At 38.3% G+C, this 22,927-nt stretch overlaps 1 protein-coding gene across 1 annotated transcript in view; it reads left to right on the plus strand.

Moving 5' to 3' along the window:
• The window catches only part of RAB10 (RAB10, member RAS oncogene family), a 65,086-nt gene that overhangs the window by 30,770 nt on the left and 11,389 nt on the right, over window positions 1–22,927 (plus strand). The window contains exon 2 of the mRNA XM_055399355.2: window positions 15,030–15,090. Coding sequence (XP_055255330.1) covers window positions 15,030–15,090 — 61 coding nt within the window. The remainder of the gene's footprint in view (window positions 1–15,029; window positions 15,091–22,927) is intronic.

Consider the following 22,927-nt stretch of genomic DNA (forward strand, 5'->3'; position numbering starts at 1 on the left):
GGAAGATCCCCTGGAGAAGGAAACGGTAACCCACTCCAGTATTCTTGCCTGGAGAATCCCATGGACAGAGAAGCCTGGTAGGCTACAGTCCACGGGGTTGCAAAGAGTCGGACACGACTGAGCGAGGGAATGGAATGGATATTGTTATTATAATTGTTACACTCTATTTGATTTAGAAATAGTTAATTTTAACAGTTCAGAAGTAGAATGGTTTGTTTTTAGCAGTCTTGGAGCCCTCTAAATAGAAAAACAATTCCTTACTTGTTCTATGCTTGCAGTGAAAGATAACCAAGGTAACCAATTAATTGGAGGTTGATATAAACCAGTTAGAGTTAGAAGTGGGCTTGAACTTAGATTTGTGCCTGTCATCATCATTTTGTAGCACAAAGAGAAGAAGAAAGAGCAATTGATAAAAGTTATGGAATGGAGAGATTGAGTTGAGTGACTGAATGAATCCTTGGATTTTTAAACTAATTCCAGAGACTATAAACTGAAATACTTCCTTTGTTCTGCTCTGTAGTAATCTTTCGGTAGTATAGTAGTGCTGTGCTGTGCCTAGTTGCTCAGTCGTGTCTGACTCTTTTTTGACCCCGTGGACTATAGCCTGCCAGGCTCCTCTGTCCATGGGGATTCTCTAGGCAAGAATACTGGAGTGGGTTGCCATGCCCTCTTCCAGGGGATCTTCCCAACCCAGGGATCGAACCCAGGTCTCCAGCATTGCAGGCGGATTTTTTACTGTCAGAGCCACCGGGAAAGCCCAGTATAGTAGTAGACAGAACTTTATACTGGAGACAGAAAAATAGTTTGGTTAACAATTTTTTAAAATAGGCAAATGACTTAGTCTCTTGACCTTCATTTCTTGTCTGTAATAAAAGTACTACAGTCTAACACTTAGGCTAGCTAACATGCTTGAAACTGTTCTAAGGGGTTTATGTACTAAGGGGTTTATGTGGGTTGTCTTTTTGGTTCTTATGTTAGCATTGTTTGAGAGATGGTTTGTGGAGTCCTACATATAGAGAAATAGCAGTGTCGCAGAAGTAATGCCTCTGTGAGAGAGCAAAGCAACATTTCTTCACGAGATTTGAAGGAAAGTGAATTAAAGGCAAAAAAACATGCATACTACTTTGGGGCTTTTAAAAGGGGACAGTAAGGACTTTGCTGGTGGCTCAGTGGTAAAGAATCTACCTGCTAGTGCTGGAGACACGGGTTCAATCTGTCATCCAGGAAGATCTTACATGCTGCAGAGGAACTAAGCTGGTGCGTCACAGCTACTGAATCCCATGTGCCCTAGAGTCCATGCTCTGCAACAAGAGAAGCTACTTAAATGAGAAGTCCAAGCACTGCAACAGAGAGTAGCCCCTGCTTACCACAACTAAGAAAAGCCCATGCAGCAACACAGACTCAGCACAGCCAAGAAAAAAGGAATGGTAAATTGAAAGGCTGTGGTAGAGTGGTAGTGTTTATATTGATTGGATCCTGAGGACTCAGTCTTTCCACCTTTACAATGTATGATTGGCACTATAGAGAAGGGAGGACCATTACTCTAATTTCTTGCACTAATTTCCAATCATGTTGGACTCTTTGCGATCCCATGGACTATACAGTCTATGGAATTCTCCAGGCAAGATTACTGGAATGGGCAGCCTTTCCCTTCTCCAGGGGATCTTCCCAACCCAGGGATCGAACCCAGGTCTCCTGCATTACAGGCAGATTCTTTAGCAGCTAAACCACAAGGGAAGCCCAAGAATACTGGAGTGGGTAGCCTATCCCTTCTCCAGTGGATCTTCCTGACCCAGGAATTGAACCAGGGTCTCCTGCATTGCAGGTAAATTCTTTACCAACTGAGTTCTCAGGGAAGCTCAGTTTCTTGCACAGGCATTCTGTAAGTTACGGATTTTATTTATCAAAGTAAAAAATGGAAAAGAGTCTGATGCTGGGAGGGATTGGGGGTGGGAGGAGACGGGGACGACAGAGAATGAGATGGCTGGATGGCATCATCGACTCGATGGACATGAGTTTGAGTGAACTCCAGGAGTTGGTGATGGACAGGGAGGCCTGGCGTGCTGTGATTCATGGGGTCGCGGAGAGTCGGACACGACTGAGTGACTGAACTGAACTGAACTGAAAAAATGGAAGCGATGGCATTCATAGTTAGGAGCGCGGATGTTGAGATATAAATGTTAGATAAAACAAAATTAGTAGCAAAAGCCAAGGACCCCTGGGAGGAATAATAAGTTGGGGCAAAAGGCAGAGGTTCTTCTCCCACATTTATTGGGAGTGGAAACTGAGACTAACTTGAAGGTCTTGAAGAGACAGTTCTGGTTCTAAATTTTGAAGCAGCTACATTCTGCAGTGTGAGAGTACAGGCTTCCTGGAGAGTAGAAGAAAAAAATGCCAAGATGAGATAATTAAAAGTAGAATATTGCTAAGGAATTAGAGAACATTATGCTTAAATTTTACTAGTACATCTCTCCCCCCTCCCCCATCAAACATTCTTAACAAGCTGTGTCTCCAATTAAATTGTTAAGTGCCAAAAGTAGAATTGTCCTTTATTTTCTGGTAGGGAAAAGAGTCCTCATCTTCTCCCTTAAGTCATTTGTTGCCTGATACCATTTGGAGATCCTTCCCACCCACCTCCTCCTGCTTCACTGTTGGAATGAAATGGTTTTGTGCTTTGGCTGGCGGTGTCCTGAGTGGATCAGCACCGATTTAATTTGTTTAAGCAGGTGTTTTGGCGCTCTGATAAAAACGCCAGAGAAGAGGTTGCTTGAAAGGTTTTTTTGGTTTGAATTTTAAGACCAAAAAAGAAAACGTTAAAAAAAACACCTCATCTGAAAGCTAGAGGGGAGAACATAAAGATTTGGGGAAGTCAAGTAAACAAGCAGGAGTTTAAAGTGTCTGGGTTTTCTTTAATACAGAATAAACAAGTGCCATTGCAGAGCGTTATTTTGACCAAATAACAAGTTGTCATGGTACTGTGTAGAGAGTAATAAGCATTATGCATTAATAAGTCTGAAACAATTAATAAACAAGTCCTAGATTCTAAAGATTTGATGGCCTTGAAAAATAGTATATGAACTCATTTTAATGATACAGAAACACTTTTTAAAAAATGTATGTATATGTTTGGCTCCATTCGGTCTTTGTTGTGACTTGCAGAATCTTGAAGTTGCACCATATGGGATCTAGTTCCCTGGCCAAGGATCTAACCCTGGGCTCCCTGCATTGGGAGCTCAGAGTCTTAGTCACTGGACCATCAGGGAAGCCCTGTAAACACTTTTAATGCATGAAAAGTTGTAAATATCCATGAAAGGGGAAAGAAGGTAGAATGCAGCGAAGGAATAGAAGATTAGTGAACAAACTCTGGAAAAGTTGAGAACAAAATTGCTGACTTGAGTTGCTGCTGCCTGTACAGTTTGGTCTGGATCAAGGAGAATAAGATAAGGGCAGACCAAAAAGGATAGTTTGACTAGTGGCGGAGAAGGCCGAAACTGGGTAGCTGTGCTTAGTTGCTCAGTCCTGTCTGACTTTGCAAGTAATGTTTAGAACCAATAGAAAAGCTTCATTGAAGGCTTTTTATGTGCCATCCTAGACTTTTTACACATTTAACCCTTCGTAATCCTCATAACATTGGCAATGGAAGTTTTAATAACTGTTGTGGATGGCGGAAACAGGTCTAGAGAGGTTAAAGTTTCAGCCAGTGCAACACAGCTAATATGTGGCAGTCAGATAACACATTTGTCTGAATCCTTCATCACTTTGGTCCATACTGCATTTCTTTATTCCTAAGGCAAATTCATTGTCAGCCTTACACTTTTATATTTGCTTCCTGATGTGTAGTGTATAACTTAATGGATCATCAGAATATGATTGTAGTAGTTTTGTAGGGATCATGATGGTTAGTTGAGGAACAGCTTTTGATGCTGTGGCGAAATAAGAATTTATGAAGATAAATTTGGAGACTACCGTGTTCTGGAAAGTGCCTCCAAAATTTTGAGTAGTGTCTCTACCCTTTCAGTTTCCTTCCATTACTTAAATCAGCAGGTATTTAATGTGAGTACACAGGACTTGTTCACATGCATGTGACCTGACAGCTGGCTTGTACTCTAAGGTCTCATATCCTAGAAGAATGCCAGCTTTTAATAACAGAGAAGAGTGGTGAATAAATATGCATGTGAAATATGTAAATGTTTATAATTCTGCATCAGTCTTGCTGTTGGCTAGATCTAGGATAGTAAAGAACAATTTTCTTTTTAATAATTATATAATGAAAGAAAGGTAATTAGGAAATCAGGTGCACAATCCAGATTAGCTTTGTTTCTTCAGTCTGTAGTATCAGAATGCCAATGTATTCATAATGAAGATATGTGAGAAATATTATGTATCATGGGTAGAGAAGGAATAATACCTCGATTGTTTTTGAACTTTGTAATAAACTCCCTTTTTTGTGTGTCTTCTTTGATTTTAAAATAACAAACTTCCTTAGCTCAAATACTTTGATTTCAGCCTTAGCAAGTTTTCAGTAAATAAAAATCAGCCCTAAAACCTGGAAAGAGTGATAGCGTAGTACACCTGTACTATAAATTACAACCTCTGAAACAGTCGGGGGGTGGGGCGGGGTGGGTACTGGGGCAGAGGCTTTAGATTCCCTGAGATTCCACTTCACATTTCGTATGCGTGCACGTTGGTGTGAAGTCACAAGAAAAGGAGCTGTGATTTTCATTAGGTTCTCAAGTGGTTTGGAACATACCCCAAAAAATATCAAGGATTGCATAATCTTTAGAAGACAATACAGCTGTTGAGAACTTTTACTTTGGGACATTACAGTAATTTATGGGTACTAGATTAGCCCTCTGGCCATAAATAAATAGGAAACTGAACAAAACACATAAAACAACTGTTTTTGGATGTTTTGTAACAGTCTAGGCAGGACTGCATTCCCTGAGAGAAGAAAAATAACATTCACTCTTGCAATCTCTCAGGCTTTCTTTCTGAAACTAGATTCCAGTTAGAATCTAAGAAGGGTGAGGCAGTTTTGTTGAGAGGAGAAGATAGAAGTCAGAGAATACAGTGACTAGGGAGGTTGGCATTTGCAGGGGTGATTACCATAGAAGATTGAGTTACAGGACACTGAGATGCAGAGATAATTCAGAAGAGTTCCTTTGACTCTTTGGCTGGAACTCTGTAGGCTGGGCAAAAGAACAACTATTAGAGGAAGGACAATTACCAGAGACTTAGTAGAATATTGGGACTTCACGTTTGGTTAGGAGACATTTCTAGTTTTGACCAGCCAGAATGGAGAGACTTTGTTGAATATCAGAACCATTTGAGAGAATCCCCAGAAATGGCACTCTTTAAGGATAGGGTCAAAGTAACTTGAGAAGAGGCTACTCAAGCTCCACCTTAAAACTGTGCTGAAAAATAGGCCTCACAAGGATTCAACTGATTCTCAACTAATTTAGCTGTTTGCCTGAACAAATCTCAACATTTAAGGAATCCATGTATTAATAAATACAAAACGTTCAGCATCTCATCCAGAATTACTAGACCTATGAAGAAATAGGAGAATGTAACCCTTAACTAGGAGAAAAATCAGTTGATGGAAACAGACCCAGAAGTGACAGAGATGATGAATTTATAAGATGGAGATAAGGAATTGAAAGGACCATGAACATCAGAGAAATGTCAGAAATAAAAAACTCCTAGAACAGAAAAACATAGTATCGGAAGAGAAAAATTCAGCTGATGGGATTAACAGCAGATTAAAAGAAGAAAAGACACTGCAGAAGAAAAAAATCAGCGTAAGGTAATAGGAACTGTCCAAAATGAAGCACGGGGGAAACGTCTTGGGGAAAAAAGAGCCTCAGTGACGTGTGGGACATTATCATCAGGTGGTCTCATATATGTGCATTTGGAGTCCGGGATGGGAGGTAGGGATGCTGTGGCTTCAGAAAAAGTATTTGAAGAAATAGTAGCTAGAAACTGTCCAAATACCAATGAAAACTTTAATCCCAAAGATCTTATAAAATTAGATTCAGTTCAGTTCAGTCGCTCAGTCGTGTCCGACTCTCCGCGACCCCATGAATCACATTATGCTAGGCCTCCCTGTCCATCACCAAGTCCCGGAGTTCACTCAAACTCATGTCCACAGAGTCGGTGATGCCATCCAGCCATCTCATTCTCTGTCGTCCCCTTATCCTCCCGCCCCCAACCTTTCCCAGCATCAGAGTCTTTTCCAGTGAGTCAACTCGTTTCATGAGGTGGCCAAAGTATTGCAGTTTCAGCTTTAGCATCAGTCCTTCCAATGAACACCCAGGATTGATCTCCTTTAGAATGGACTGGTTGGATCTCCTTGCAGTCCAAGGGACTCTCAAGAGTCTTCTCCAACACCACAGTTCAAAAGCATCAATTCTTCGGCGATCAGCTTTCTTCACAGTCCAACTCTCACATCCATACATGACCACGGGAAAAACTATAGCCTTGACTAGACGGACCTTGGTTGGGAAAGTAATGTCTCTGCTTTTTAATATACTATCAAGGTTGGTCATAACTTTCCTTCCAAGGAGTAAGCGTCTTTTAATTTCATGGCTGCAATGAGCATCCGCAGTGATTTTGGAGCCCAAAAAAATAAAGTCTGACACTGTTTCCACTGTTTTCCCATCTATTTGCCATGAAGTGATGGGACCAGATGCCATGATCTTTGTTTTCTGAATGTTGAGCTTCAAGCCAACCTTTTCACTCTCCTCTTTCACTTTCATCAAGAGGCTCTTTAGTTTCTCTGCACTTTCTGCCATAAGTGTGGTGTCATCTGCATATCTGAGGTTATTGATATTCTCCCAGCAATTTTGATTCCAGCTTGTGCTTCTTCCAGCCCAGCGTTCCCATGATGTACTCTGCATATAAGTTAAATAAGCAGGGTGACAATATACAGCCTTGATGTACTCCTTTTCCTATTTGGAACCAGTCTGTTGTTCCATGTACAGTTCTGACTGTTGCTTCCTGACCTGCATACAGGTTTCTCAAGAGGAAGGTCAGGTGGTCTGGTATTCCCATCTCTTCAGGATAAGTATAAAGGCACACTGAGACACATCAGTGGCTAAAAACCAGTTACAAAGAAAAACCTCAAGAGAAGCCAGAGGCGGGGAAAAGACTGTATTATACTTGCAAAGGAACAAAGATTAGAGCAAATATTGATTTGTCATTAAACAATGTAAGCCAGCAAATGAGCAACATAACCACACAGGAGGAAGAAAAAGATAATCAAAGTAGCTATTCTGATTTGATATTGTAAGACTAAAGATAAAAAGGACTGTAAATGTGTATTTTAGTATATCCGGTTTCTAGCAAGTCAGAAACCATATACTAAGATTGAACATATCAGTAAATATATTTTAGATAATGAGAGCCAGGTTTCTAATTGTTAAAGAGGTTACAGGTAAGGAAGGAAGAAGACTAGAAGGAACTCTGATGTTGAATTGGAATCAGAAATATCAGTATAAACTGATGGTTTTAATGTAGATGCGTTATGATGGTTGTGGAAATGTAGATGTATGTGTATGCATGGATTAGCATACATGAATATGTTTTCTCTGTCCTGTGGAAATGCCTAGAAGAAGCAGTGATGTGCCAGTAACAGTGAGCATACCTAGTGCCCAGATCTTGGCCTCTTCATTCAGTTTTTCAACAAAAGGAACCAGGGGTCATAAAAGAACTGACTGATTCCGGAACTGGATTATAGGAAATCCAAGATGATCCTAGAGCTGCCAGAAAACAAAGATGTGCTCCAAAAAGGATGGGAAACATCAAAAGGATGTAAGAATCAAACAGAGAGAGCTTCTAATATCCAAAGTTGGAATGAAATAATTTTAGTATTGCATTATTATCAATAGAATAAAACATGCATTAGTCCATATTGGTATGTGTACAAACAAATGGTAGGTAGGTAGAAGGGACAAATTGTAAGTGAAGAATCCCAGTTAGTAAGTATAAAACACTGAAACAAAATCACTGGTAGTTGAATACTGCAGTAATAATTGTCACAAGCAGTCCAGTGATAAAAGGTAAAATCAGTGGGTGAAGGTATGATGAGAAACATTTGTGTAGTCTCAGAGATACTGTTGATTACAGTTTCTCTAAGAAATTATTGATTACAGAGGGAAAAACAGTAAATTGAGAGTGAGAGGCTTTGTGGATGCCACCCCCACCAAGTTATGAAGGTTCATGTCACAGAAAGAAGATACCCATAACATATATCTCTTGACATAATGAACCAAGAAAGACAGAACATTCCATCTGTCCTGTTTTTGTGGTATTCTTATCAAAAACAATGTAAAGCCTTGCTCAGTTATGAGGAGACAGCAGACAAATTGAGGGAGACTGCTACTAAAATCTGACCAGTATTCTGCAAAAGTGTCAAGGTCATGAAAGACAAGAAAAGATTGAGTAACTGTCACAGACTGGAGGAGGCTCGGGATACATGGCAGTTGAATTTAGAGTGGGGACCTGGATCGGATGCTGGGATACAGTAACATCAGCTAAAAAAAAAAGACTGGAGGATTAGAACTGTAGTTCTATTCATTGCTTTGTGCCAGTGTTACTTTCTTATTTTTGATGCATATACTATGGTTATGTTAAGTGTCAACATTAGAAGAATCTGCATGAAACGTAAAGGTAAACTCTGAGCTCTTCTTGTGACTTTTTTGTAAAATAATTTCTAAATGTTTCTTAAATCTACAGTTTTCCCAAAATCGAGGGAAAGAGTTGTAGAAACAGAGTAAGCCAGAAGACAGTAGAATTACATATTTAAAATCCTGAAAGGAAGAAGCTATCAAGTTAGAATTCAGTCCTAACAAAAATAATCTTTAAAAAATGAAGCCAAAATAAAGACACTTTCCAGGCAAAAGCTGAGAGAATTTCTTCTCAGCAATCTTGAACTATTAAAAATGTTAAAGGAAGTTTTTCAGGCTGAAGAAAATCATTCATCTACACCAAGGAATGAGATTAAGAAATGATAAATATGTGGGAAATATACAGTACCTTTTTCTTAAATTTTAATTTCTTTCAAAGATGGTTGGCTATTTAAAGCAAATATTTTTTATGTTTTGTCGGATTCATATTTAGGGAAATGTGGATGTGTAACACATAGAAGAGAAACATTTTTTAAACAGCCCAGTCATAGGAGAAAGGGGCTTCCCTGGTGGTTCACTGGTAAAGAATCTGCCTGCAATGCAGGAGATGTGTGTTCAATCCCTGGGTCAGGAAGATATGGAGAAAAATGGCAACCCACTCCAGTATTATTGCCTGGGAAATCCCATGGACAGCGGAGCTGTAGTGAGCTGTAATTCATGGGGTTGCAAAAGAGTCGAACATGACTTAGCAACTAAACAACAATAGGAGAAAGGGGAAGTGTACTTCTGTATTAATACTAGAAGTGGTATAATACTGTTTGAAGGTAGACTGTCCTAAGTTAAAAATGTGTATTATAAATTGCTAGCGTAACCATTTAAAAAAATTGTTGTTCATTCACTAAGTTGTGTCCAACTCTGCAACCCCATAAACTGCATGAAGCACACCAGGCTTCCCTGTCCTTCACTGTTTCCCCGAGTTTTCTCAGATTCATGTCTCTTGAGTCAGTGATGCCATCCAACCATCTCTTTCTCTGTTGCCCCCTTCTCCTGCCTCAGTCTTTCCCAGCATCAAAGTCTTTTCTAGTGAGTTGGCTCTTCACATGAAGTGACCAAAGGATTGGATCTTCAGCTTCAGCATTGATCCTTCCAGTGAATATTCAGGGTTGATTTTCTTTAGGATTGACTGGTTTTGATCTCCTTGCTGTCCAAGAAACTCTGAAGGATCTTCTCTAGCACATAGTTCAAAAACATCAGTTTTTCAGTGCTCAGCCTTTATAATTCAGCTCTCACATCCATACATGATTACTTTAAAAACCATGGCTTTGACTGTATGGACATTTGTCAGCAAAGTGATGTCTCTGCTTTTTAAAATGCTGTCTAGGTTTGTCATAACTGTTCCTCCAAGGAGCAAGCGTCTTTTAATTTCATGGCTGCAGTCACCATCTGCAGTGATTTTGAAGCCCAAGAAAATAAAATTGCCACTGATTCCATTTTTCTACCATCTGTTTGCCACGAAGTGATGAGACCAGATGCCATGATCTTAGTTTTCTGAATGTTGGGTTTTAGGATGTAGAAAAATTGAATGCTCATACGTTGCTGGTGGAAATGTAAAATGGTTCAGCTGCCGTGGAAAAACAGTGGTTCCTCAGAAAGTTAAACCTAAAATTACCACATGACCCAGAAATTCCACTCCTTGTGTATAACCCAAAGAATTCAAAACAGGTACTGGTATATACACATGTACATGCATATTCTTGGGTATTCTTTACCAAGGCCCAAAAGGAGGACATGGTCAAATGTCCATCACCAGATGAGTGGATAAGCAATTCATGATCTATATGGATGTGGTAGAATATTATTCAGGCATAAAAAGTAATGGGGCACTGATTTGTGTGACAAGTGGATGGACCTTGGAATATGCTAACTGAAAGAGGCCAGACACACAAGGTCACATGTTACATGCTTTCTTTTATATGAAATACCCAAAATAGATAAATCTATAGAGACAGAATGCAGACTGGTGGTTTCCAGGGGAGTGGGGGGGGTAATGGAAAGCCACTGCCTCATGGGTATGGAGTTTCTTTCTGAGATGATAAAAGTGTTTTAGAACTGGATAGAGGTTCTGGTCGCACATTATTGTGAATATACTGGATCATTCACTTTAAAATGGTAAATTTTATGTTACATGAATTTTACCTCGATAGAAAAATGGTTAAGAGTGTGTATGGCCTACAGTCAAACAGACATGGAATTGAGTCCTGGTTTTTACCATCTGTTAATTCTGTGACCTTTAGTAAATTACTGTTAAGTTTTCTTCTTTGTAAAATAGGTATGTTAAGAACATTCCTTGGTAGTCTAGTGGTTAGGACTTTTACTGCCAGGAGCCAAGTGCGATCCCTGGTTGGGGAACTTAAGATCCTGAAAGCTGTGTCACATGGCCAAAAGGAAATTTAAAAAAAATAGGCATGTTAGTGCTTTATCAGGATTTTTGTTAATATTAAATGAAATATTACATGTGAAATGCTTAGAATACTTAATAATTATCCAGTAAATATTAGTGTTAATTGATTTTTCTTTTGCTGCTACTGTTGGTTTTGATTTTATTCTCCATTGGTAGAATGGAAGTAATAGTATAGACTAGAATTATTCTGATGATTTAATGAGATATCCATGCAAAGGGCTTAAAACAGTACCTAGTGTGTTGTAAATTTTCAAAGTGTTTACTAAGCTATTACTATTAAATGAAAAGATCTTAGAGGGAACTTTTCTGCATTCTGCATTTTCATATTTGCATCCTGATAAAGAAGCTAATGTGCATATTGGAAAATAGACTTTTCAAAATTCGTGCTGTTATGACTAGGTCTCATAAATATATCAGACTAAGCTATTCAAAGGGTTATAGGTGTACAGTTCTTATTTCCTCTCCTGGTGTGGTGAAAACTCTTGATTTTCACTTGTAAAAACCACAGATACTGATTGTTTAGCTATAAGTTGTTATCTTTTGTTGTCTGGAGTTTATTATTGACGTGTCATCAGAAGCCAAGCTTTGGAGAACTACTCTTTATAGTGACTAGAAGTTGCAGTTACTTTTCTTGCCATTGGATGGTACTTCTGTAACATCATCAAAGCAAATGTTTTGGCTGATACTGTTTCTCACTTTCCTGAGCAACTGAAAATTGATAAATGAGCTAGACTGTGGTAAATTGAAATACCCATTTGAACTGGATCCCAGGAATCTGTAAAAAGCGAGGATTTCCTCTAGTATGTTTTTACGTAAGCAAAACCTGGAGATAAATCTCTGGTTGAATCAAACCCTATGATTCTGTTCTAGTCTGTGGTAATTTAAGAAATGATAGTGTTGCAGGAGAATCTGATTCCTCCTGGCAAAATCTTAAAGGATGATAGGTTTTCCTAGCTTCCCTTGGCACTGAGCTATCAATTCTGCTCTGATCAAATTGTATCAAAAACTTTTCTGTTTTGTCTTCAAAAAGCTGAAACTGCAATACTTTGGCCACCTCATGCAACGAGTTGACTCACTGGAAAAGACTCTGATGCTAGGAAAAGTTGGGGGCTGGAGGAGAAGGGGACGACAGAGAATGAGATGGCTGGATGGCATCACCGACTCTGTGGACATGAGTTTGAGTGAACTCCGGGAGTTGGTGATGGACAGGGAGGCCTGGTGTGCTGTGATTCATGGGGTTGCAGAGAGTCGGACACAACTGAGCAGCTGAACTGAACTGTAGTTTTTTCCAGCCTATGTTTGGGGGTGTGGAAAATGTGTGACAAAGGTATTAGAAAAGTGCACAGTTGTAAAAGTTGTGAATGAGAGTGATTGTTAGAAGACTGGAGGGAATAAGACAGTAGGGGTGGCTTGGGGCCATGCTAGAAATTCAGTGGTCAAGTTGGAGTGCTTGCACAGTAGAGAGAACATTTGTAAACATACTTCCTCCTCTGTTAACCTAATTTTTATTTCTATTAATGTAATAAATACTTGCAGAGTTTTAGAAGTTACATAGTGCTTCAAGACCGGTGACAACAGCAGCAGCAATAAATCCTTGCCCCATGCTCACTTGTGTGTTAACCTTTCCCAAACATTTTTTGGTCTTGTCTTTTGATATTCAACCCCATGTTCCACTTTAAAAAAAAAAAAGCTAATTTGAGAAATTTTCTCTTGTTGTTATGGAATGTGAGAAGTAAATTCTCTAATAATACGAAACATTTTTGGCACCTCTCCCTTTATCTTCTCAAATAGTTGAACACATGTTAACTGCTAAGCCAAGTAGTGTACTATACTTGCATTTCCTTTCTTGGACAGTTTTCTGTTTTCACTGCAGCTTGCTGTCCCTTCATTATTACATTTGCTTAGATATCAAGGGACTATTAATACTTTATCCCAAACTCTGCAACTCTGAATTCTTCTTTTCATTTACATTTCAGTCATACCATTTCATTCCCTTCCATCTTAGGAGGCATATCTCTTGGACCCATCTCTGCATTTTGTCTTGTTGTTTTCTGTCATCATTCTCCTCTGAACTGGTGGCTTCTCTTGGCCAGTTTGAACTGCTCTTTATTTACATCAGTCTTTTTTTCCCCTCTGGCCATGCTATGCAGCTTTCAGGAACTTAGTTCTCAGACCAGGGATTGAACCTGGGCCACGGTAGTGAAAGCACTGAGTCTTAACCATCGGACTGTCAGGGAATTCCCTCCATCACTCTCTTTGCTGGATTTCTTTTCTTCCTATTCTTGGTAAAGCAACCTCTCCTTGTAATTGTTTTTAGAAAATACATGGGAGCTAAACATTTTGAGATCTTTCATGTCTGGAGATACCTTTGTTTTACTCTCATTTGATTTTGGCTGGATATAGATTGAAAATACTTTTTATTTACCTTTTTGTATTCTGGATTCTAGTGTTGTTGAGTTGTTCAGAGTTGTTGTTTTTGATTATTTAATATGGCCTAGTTTGTTTCTCTACAAGCTTTTGTATATATTATTCCTGAAATTTATCTTTAGCCCTGAAATTTCATGATGGTATAACTTGGTGTAGATATTATTTTATTCATTATGCTCGGCGCTTGGTGGGTCTTTCAGTCTCAGAGTCCTTTGGTTCTGTTTCTTTGATTCTGTCATTGTGTAGGGTCTTGGTTGCTTTTCTCTGGTTTTGGTGAGCGAGGGCTGCTCTCTAGTTGTGCGCAGGCTTCTCTGTGTCGTGGCTTCTCTTGTTGCAGAGCATGGGCTCTGGGGGGTTTGGGCTTCAGTAGTTGTGGCTCTTGAGCTCTAGAGCACAGACTCAATAGTTACCCTGCACCGGCTTAGTTGCTCCGAGGCATGTGGGATCTTCCAGGATCAGCCATCGAACCCGTGTCTCCTGTGTTGGCAGGCGGATTCTTACCATTGAGCTACCAGGGAATTCCTTTCTTGAACTTCTTGAGTTAGATGTCAGCCTCCTGGTTTGATTGTCTGCCTTGTCATGTCTCACATATATTCCATTCTTTGTCGTTTTGTTGTATTTTCTGGGAGATCTCATTTTTCCCTTACAGTCTTTCTGTTGAATATGTTATTTTTCTGCCTTTTTAATTTCCAGGAGTTTTCTAGTTCAGATTTCTGTACCTTCCTCCCCACTTCTTTCCTTCCATCTTGTTCTGAGAAGATAAAAGGAACTATATCTTTTCCTCTGCGTTGCCCCTGTTTCCTCCAGGTTTCTTTTTTTGTTTGTTTATATTTCATTGGGTTACTTGGATTGTTCAGTCCTGTTCAGAGTTGGTCTTGACAGCCAGGTCATTTTAGGATGGTTTTTTCAGTAATTCCCAGAGAAACAAAAATACAGGCTGTAGACATAGTTTGAGCTTTATAAATGTCAGACAAATGGCGTTTTTTCCCTTTTGATTGGGTGTAGGAAACAAATTGAAAGGGCCGAGTGAAGATTTAGTTGGTAAAAAGAGCGAGACAGGTCCTTGGGGATCTATAATACTTTTGCATCATGTGCTTTGAAACTCTGTGTTACTAGATGCATAAACATAGAATATTTCTATGCCTTCTAATTCATTGATATGTTAATCATTATGAAATGACCCTGTTTATCCCTGGTAGTACTCTTTTCTGCAAGTTAGTGAAGGCAATGTTTTTCTGCTAATAAGGAAACATCCTTTTATTCTTTTGCATTAAAATATTAGATATTAAAATTTTCTTTCAATTTCCTCATTGTGAAAAAGCTATATAATTCTTTCTTTTCTATCTTGGATCTTACGTAGATTTTAAATTGAGCACTTTGCTCAAAATTGCATACATAGTAAATTTCCAGAACCAAACATTTTGAAAGCGTGTTTTTATGCCAATTAAATTTAGTATAGCCACATTCAGAGCCATAGATACAATTTACCTTTTTTTTTTTCCCCTGTGTTGTAGGAATAGACTTTAAGATCAAAACAGTTGAGTTACAAGGAAAGAAGATCAAGCTACAGATATGGTAAGTGATTCTAATTTACTTACTTTATGTAGTAGAATGCCAAGTTTCCTGAAGTTTAGGCAGTGAAAGCCTTCCTTGTCAACTGTTTAATTCTAGGAGACTTCCCTTTCCAAGCCAAATAGTAAGGTAATCTTTCAGTGATGTTTTAAAAAAAAAAATTGTCATGGACTTTGGAGTCCATGAGAGCTAACTTGAGTGTTTTACCTTTTCCACTTATAGTATGAACTTGGGTAAGTTACATACCACTGTGAGGCCCTTATATCTTCACTTGTAAAGTGGAGATAATATGACTTATCTTAAAAGATTGTTACAAGGTTTACATGAAGTAATCTATGTAATGCCTTTAGCACAGGACTTGGCTCAGAAACACCATATAAAATTTAATATAATCTTATTTTTTTTTTTTTGGTTTAGAGGGTCTTAAGCTAAAATATTTGTTTTCTTTAGTGTGTATAAATTTTTATAGGCTTTAGCATTATTTTCATTAGTTTGTATAGGGTTTGACCCATTGAAGTACAAAAAAATTCTTTAAATTTGCATTCAAGTATGTATCATAGACTTTAAAATTATGATATCTGTTTTTTTCAGTGAATATTAGGTGTTCACAATGACCTGTGAGATGTATATTATTCCTCCCCGCCCCAACAGCCTTATTGAGGTATAACTAGTATACAGTAAGCCACCAATATTTAAAGTATACAGTCTGGTAAGCTTTGACATATGTATAAATCTGTGAAACCATCACCACAATCAAGATAACCAGCATATCCATCACCTTACGAGTTTCCTCAAACTTCTTAGTAATCTCTCCCTCCTGCCTATCCCTGGCTCCCAGGCAACCACTTTCTGCTTCCTGTCTCTATAGACCAGTTTCATTTTCTAGTACTGTATACAAATGCAATCATATAATGTGTTACTTTTCTTTGTCTTTTTTGAGAAGGAGGCGTCTGGCTTCTTTACTCAGCATAATTATTTTCAAAGCTATCAATGATTTTATGTGTAGCAGGAAGTTCATTGCTTTTTATTGCTAAGTCGTATTCCATTGTTAAGATATACAACAACTTTATTCATCATAAAGCTGCTACAGATACTTCCTTTTCTCTTGAATCACTCCTATTTTATAGATAAGGAGATGGAGGCATTTTGAAATAGTTTCAGAAAATAGTTTTGTGTGTGCGTGTGGTTTTTTTTTTTTTTTTAATGAAAAACTGTTTCAAAATAATTTAAACAAAGGTCTTACAGCATGTTAATATCAGAGCTTGGAGGCTCTGAACGTAGGGTTGGGAATGACATTCTTAATTGCAGTACTGCCTCTTCTAAATAGTAGTTTGTCAATTGATTTTGTCACTCTTTCCAGTAACTGTCATTTTTCTATCTTCGTTGCCAGTCAGCAGTTGTGTTAAATTTGAACTCATGTTATCTTTGGTAGTTGGGATTCCCTAGTGGCTCAGAGGGTGAAGCATCTGCCCTCAATGTGGGAGACCCAGGTTCCATCCCTGAGTCGGGAAGATCCCTTGGAGAAGGAAATGACAACCCAGTACTCTTGCCTAGAAAATTCCATGGATGGAGGAGCCTGGTGGGCTATAGTCCATGGGGTCGCAAAGAGTCGGACACAACTGAGCAACTTCACTTGTTCACTGTCTTTGGTAGTTACTGTAATTGTTATGAGGGTTAGTGGTCCATGTAAAGTGCTTGGAGCGATCTCCAGTGCATAATTCAAGAAACCAGGTGTTATTATTTGGGGATCTCCCATGATGAGTTTAGAACCCTGAAAGTAGTAACATATTTGAGTAGAGGAACAAGCTCACAAGGGAAATTGCAAAGTCATAGTTGGAGAGTTAGAAGGAGAATTAGGAGAGGACATTGTCTCAGAATCCAAAAGACAGTTTCAAAAGTTAGGCATAATTAGAAGTGGTATATGTCTAACCAGGATGTCTTCATTACGTGACCATGTAATTAGAAGTCCAATCTTTGTAACATCTTTCAAATTTAATACAAATGTTTTTAAAGATTAGAAAGCATTTCCTAAATTTAATAGTTTTCTGAAGCCCAGTCCACTTGATCATTGTTTTTTTTTTTTCTTTTCTTTAGCTAGGAAATAACTCAGCAAATGAAATGTCTCATATATAATTTAATTATAATTAAAATGATCTCAAGGGAAAACATGTCAGTTATTTAGTATTCTGAATTTCAACCAGTCTCTCCCATCCTCCTTTATTCTAAGCTTCAGGTCTTATTCAGACCATGTCCCTACAAAACATTTGTCTTTCAAGCCCTCTCTGAAGCTCTGCCACAATGATTGGCTCCCTTCTTAACTGTATCCCCTCTATACAGGAAATACAATTAGTGTTTAAGCTAATAATTTTCAAACTTTTTGACAATAGTTAAGATACATATTACATTGTGACTCAAGTATACATGTACGTATATGTGAGTGTGTATGTAACAAAAGCACACACCTGTATTATGTTTTCCTTCATGCAGTATATAAAACCTTTGCCCTGCTAAATGTGTTGTTTCTCCTCTACACTGTGTCCTCCACAGACTTTCCCTTCTGTTTCTTGACTGGTGACTTTAAACATTTTCCCCTCCCCTCATCATTTTAGTCTCTAGCTTTTAGAAGTGTAATGTATAACTAATACTTGGTTTTAAAAAGAGCCTTCCTCAGAAGGTGCTTTTTTGAAATAGTAAGTCTTCCAGTATAGCTTTCAAGATTAATATAGAAAAGATTACTACTGTTTCTGTAAGAATCAAGTATAGCACAGAAGTGATAACATTTATAATTTAGAGTTGTTTAATTTTTTACAAAATTTTAATAGAGCCTCTGTTTCCTTCCATACACTTTGGAAGGAAAATTTGCTGTAGTTTAGATTTTTGTGTATACAGCTGACTGCTTTTAATTTGAACTACCATTTGCTTATAAAGACCAGGAATGAGTTGACTGGTTAAAATTTGTGCTTAATATAAGAGGTTAGCATTATGCCAGCTGATTTTGTTTCTTTGCTTGAGTTCATGTGTTTGTTAATATTCCAGGGAAGAAAAAAAAGTCTTGTAGCTCTAGGTTAAAAGATCTGGGATATGCACATTATTTCAAGAAGGCTTTTAGTGTGAAAAACCCCATTACTCATAATTTATAATGGTTCTAAAAATTCAGAAGGCTATTCTCAACTTAAATGCTTTGCTTCAAAATGCTGTGCTACAAAAAAAGCACAGTGATTTTTATCTCTGTAGATTGAATGAATATATTCAGGTTCTTGTTTCAGCATGAAAAATTGTTCTATGATTGAATATCTGTTTTGCAAACTGTCTTTAGACAGTGCTGCTAAAGCTGTGTCTTATTTTTCTTACTTGAGTGATCCTCACTTCTTGCTTTCTTTCCAGGAATCTTTTCAGTTTAACTCTTGCATAAGGGTCTCACCTGTCCTGCACAAGTGTGTGGGCCTAAAATTAGCTTGTTTGGCTGATAGAGAAGCAGCTGTGGCTTTTTAAATCCTGGATCTCTAGAAAGTTTCTACTGAAGTATCTTTGGCTAACTACATTTTCCAGAGTAGTGAGGAAAACAGTTACAGTGAGTTACTTCAAGTCTGCCTTTTTTCTCTCTTTTTTTTTTTTTTCCCTTTTTGTTACTTGTTGAGGGAGGGGAGGTGTCAGAAATGTTTGCCACTGTCAACATCTATATCTTGTACCAGCAACACATTTTAGCATCAACACAGTTACCAGAAACCAGTAGTATCATATTGTAGAGGAATTAACCATTTACCTACATGAAGTGTCAGATACATGGAAGTCATCTTTGAGTCTTCCCATTCCCTTAACCCCAGCTTTCAAGTTAGCAAGTCTTACTGATCCTATCTCTAAAATATGTCTGGAATCCAAATACAGTTTGCTGTCTCCATTGCTATCCCTGGTCCTCCATTACCTTTTTGGACCATTGCAATAGACTTTTAATATTCTAACAAGTCCTTACTTCGCCTTTGCCTTCTTCTAGTACTTTTCCCAAGTAATAGCCTTAGTAACCTTTTTCAAATATAAATATGATCATGGTTGTCATTCCTTCCTCTATTTATAGTCATTTTGACTTTCCATTGTATTTCAAATGAAAACCAAAGTTCCAAATCCAAGTTCCTTTCCACAGTTTACAGAGTAGGCCCCCGCCCATTGTTCCGGCCTCTTTTTTTGCTCCCTGTGTATACAGTCTCTACCCTCAGGTGATCTCCTTTCAGTGCCATGAACACAGTAAGCTTTTTTCTGGCCTTTGTACATACCTTGTAGATCCCCGTTTAACCCACCCAACTGTAGCTAGACTAAGCATTCTGAAGTACCACTCCATTCCAGAGGCTTCTCATTTCAACAGAAATAAATTTTAAAATTCCAGGTTCTGGCTACAGCCCCTTCTGACTTCATCTCTTACCAGTTCTGCTCCAGCCACTGTGGCCATTTTTTCCTATCTGCAGGAAGCGTGTTCTGGTCTTCAGGCCCTTGTAATTCACCGGTTCCTTCTTCTTGGAATGCTTTTCATCAGATCCTTGTGATGCTGCTGTCTCTTATTCAGTCTCAGTTCATTGTTATCCTCTGAGAGAGGTCCTGCTTGATAACTAGCTAAAGCCACCCCAGTCCTTTAGGCTAGGGGTCCCTAACCCCCCTGACATCAGTCTGTGGCCTGTTAGGAACTAGGCTGCACAGCAAGAAGGGATCAGTGGGTGGTTGAGCAAGGGAAACCTCATCCATTGCTTGAATCCTGAGCTCTGCCTCCTGTCAGATCAGTGACGGCATTAGTTTCTCATAGGAGCACAGACCCTGCTGTGAAATGCACATGTGAGGGATCTAGTTTCCCTGTTCCTTATGAGAATCATCCCCAAACCAATCCCACTCCACCTCACCCCTAGTCCATGAAAAAATTGTCTTCCATGAAACCAGTCCCTGGTTCCGAAAAAGGCTGGTGGCTGCTGCTTTAGGCATGATCACGCTTATCTTAGTTTATCTTTGTCATAGTATTTTTTAGTATCTAAATTTACCACACTTAAAAAATGTGTTCATTCTTATTCCCCCTACTAGAATGTCAGCTTTTTGAAGGTAGGGATACCATCTGTCTGATTTGTGGCTATAGAACCACTCCCTACAACAGAGCCTAGCAGATACAGATGCTGAATACGTATTTGTTGGCTGAATACGTATTTGTTCACTGAATGACTGATGGATTTCTGTTCATACTTCACTTTTCACTCAACCTTCAGCATCACCTCTAGAGAGAGGACTGCCCTGATTATACTATCTAGATTTCTTTCTCTCTCCCCTTTACGTCATTCTTGATCATTCCACCCTGTTTACCTTGTTAGCATTTGTCACAATTTGGGATCATATATATTACTTATTCCTTTCCTCCACTGGAATGTAATCTCTGCAAGGGCAGTTATCAGGCTTTGTTTGACTTTTGACACTTTTTGGAAGATGAAGATGAGCATAATTTCAACTCATGGTATTTTGGGTGTAGAGAAGTTGCGTATCAGTGAGGAAATCCAAGTCTTGTTAAAATAAAACTCAGTGTGGACTTTCCTGGTGGACCAGTGGTAAAGAATGCGCCTGCCAGTGTGGGGAACATGGGTTTGATCCATGGTCTGGGAAGATCTCACATGCCTCGGGCAACTAAGCCCATGTACCACAACTATTGAGCCTGTGGTCTAGAGCCTGGGAACCCCAACAAGAGAAACCACTGCACTGAGAAGCTTAAGCACCACAATTAGAGAGTAGTCCCCGCTCGCCACAACTAGAGAAAGCTGGTACACAGCAATAAAGACCCAGCACAGTCGTAAATAGGTAAAAAAATTAAAAAAACAAACTCAATGTGAGGAATTTATCATCTTAATTTTTAAAGTAAGGAATAGCTTCGTTATGTTACCAAAAGCATAAAGTCATGAAATTTGAAGTCTGTGCTTTGTCGAGCAGGTTGATGTTGTCTCTGGGCTGTTCTAGTGCTGTTGCCCATACTGAAAATAACTGTCATAATAGCATCCATAGTACACAGCTTCCTTGACCCTATGTGTGGGACTAAACTATTAAAGAACTATGCTATTTTCGTTCCTAAGAATGTATCACTCCTTTCATTATGTGTCAGTGGGAAAAAATAGGGTTTTATAACAGTCTCTTAGCTGTGCACCTATTATTTTATGTAAGGGAAATTCTATTGCCATTAAGTTCAGAAACCTAATTATACTACATAGGCAGAGAATAAAAAAATTTTAATAGAGGAAAACTGAGTGGTTTTTGAAAACAGGCTTTAAAAAACCTGTAATATGGGACATAAAAAGGTAATGTGAACCTGCGCAATGTATAATTGCTCTTCAGATAAGAAACACCCGCTTTTGGTGATTGGAGTCAACCAGTCTTTAGACCTGGGTGTATGTGTGTATGTAAACCTAAAAATAATTTGACTGTGAATTAGCAGCTGTGGCTATTTGTTCCCCCGGGCACAATTAGCCTAGAGGTAGTGAGACAGGGACTATCTAGTTTGAAATAAGTTGTCAATTGCCTTAACAGTTGTTAGGGCTGGTATTAGGATCTAGGAAAAGGATAATTTTAAAAGACTTGGCAAGGAAAGCATATAAAAAAGAAGGAAGACAGAATGGAAGAAGTTTTGGAGAATGGAAGAGACAAAAATCAGAGAACAGATGGAGTAGTATGCCTTTAATCGAAACAAAAACTCTGAACCTGAATAATGATTATCTTTCTGGAGGGGCCATTAATATTTCAGTATCTTTTATATTAGTATTTCATAACTAAGCAGGATTATAACATAAAATTTCCTCTCTAGGTGCCACTGGTTTAGATTTAGCTCAGTAGTTTTGACATAATATTGAGGTAATGGAGATAAAAAATTGTGGTGTAAGAATGTATATATGCATAAATACAAATTCTTGTGTGTATAGTCTCTTAGTAGTCTAACCTAATTCTAGGATACAACATAGAAGAACTGATTGCATGTCTATTTGATGATTTTCTTAAATGATATTTAATTTATTTGTTTTGATTAAATTACATTTTGGGGGCAGTTTTTTTGATAAATACTGTGTATTCTACAGTGAACAAGACAAATCTCTGATGGGACCTACTTTTTTAGAGGTCATGGGAGGCAGTAAATAAATCTATAATAAGTGCTTTGCAGAGAAGTGAAGTAAAGTAAGGAGATGGAATGGAGAGATACTGGAAGCTATTTAAATTGGAGGACAGAGAAGACTTCTGATAAGGTGATGGTTAAAATGCAAAGACGATGTGTCAGCCATGTATGTGTCCCCTTGTGAGCACAGCCAATACAGAAGCTGTCAGGTGAGACCAAGCTTGTGAATGTGGGGACATGAGAAACCGTGGCTCAAGCTATCAGGGAAAAAGAGTGCCTCAAAATTTGAGGGGCTGGTGAAAAGTGCAAATTCTGTTAACACTTTGTAAACTTCAGGGCAAGGGTTTTGGAATTGATTGTGGTTATAATGAATTGTCATTGGTATATTTAATTTGTATTTTAAACTGTCATGTTTTCCACTTGTTTTTAATGACTTTGAAATATAATTCACATATCTTACAATTCACCCATTTAAAACGTAAAGTTAGTTTTTTAGGAATTTTCCATGGTTTATTTACCATCATCACAATTTTAGAACGTTTTTATACTTCTAGAAAGAAGCCCATACCTTTTAGTAGCCTCTTCCCATCCTATCCAAACCATCTTCAGTTGGGGCAACCACTAATCTCTGTAGACTTTCCTATTCTTCATGTTTCATTTAAGTGAGATTATATATAATATATACCAAAATTAATCGAAACTATATCATCTGTTTAAATGCAAAAC

This window comes from Moschus berezovskii, chromosome 11 (assembly GCF_049115385.1).
Source record: "Moschus berezovskii isolate FMDL1 chromosome 11, NW_MosBer_1.0, whole genome shotgun sequence".
NCBI lineage: Eukaryota > Metazoa > Chordata > Mammalia > Artiodactyla > Moschidae > Moschus > Moschus berezovskii.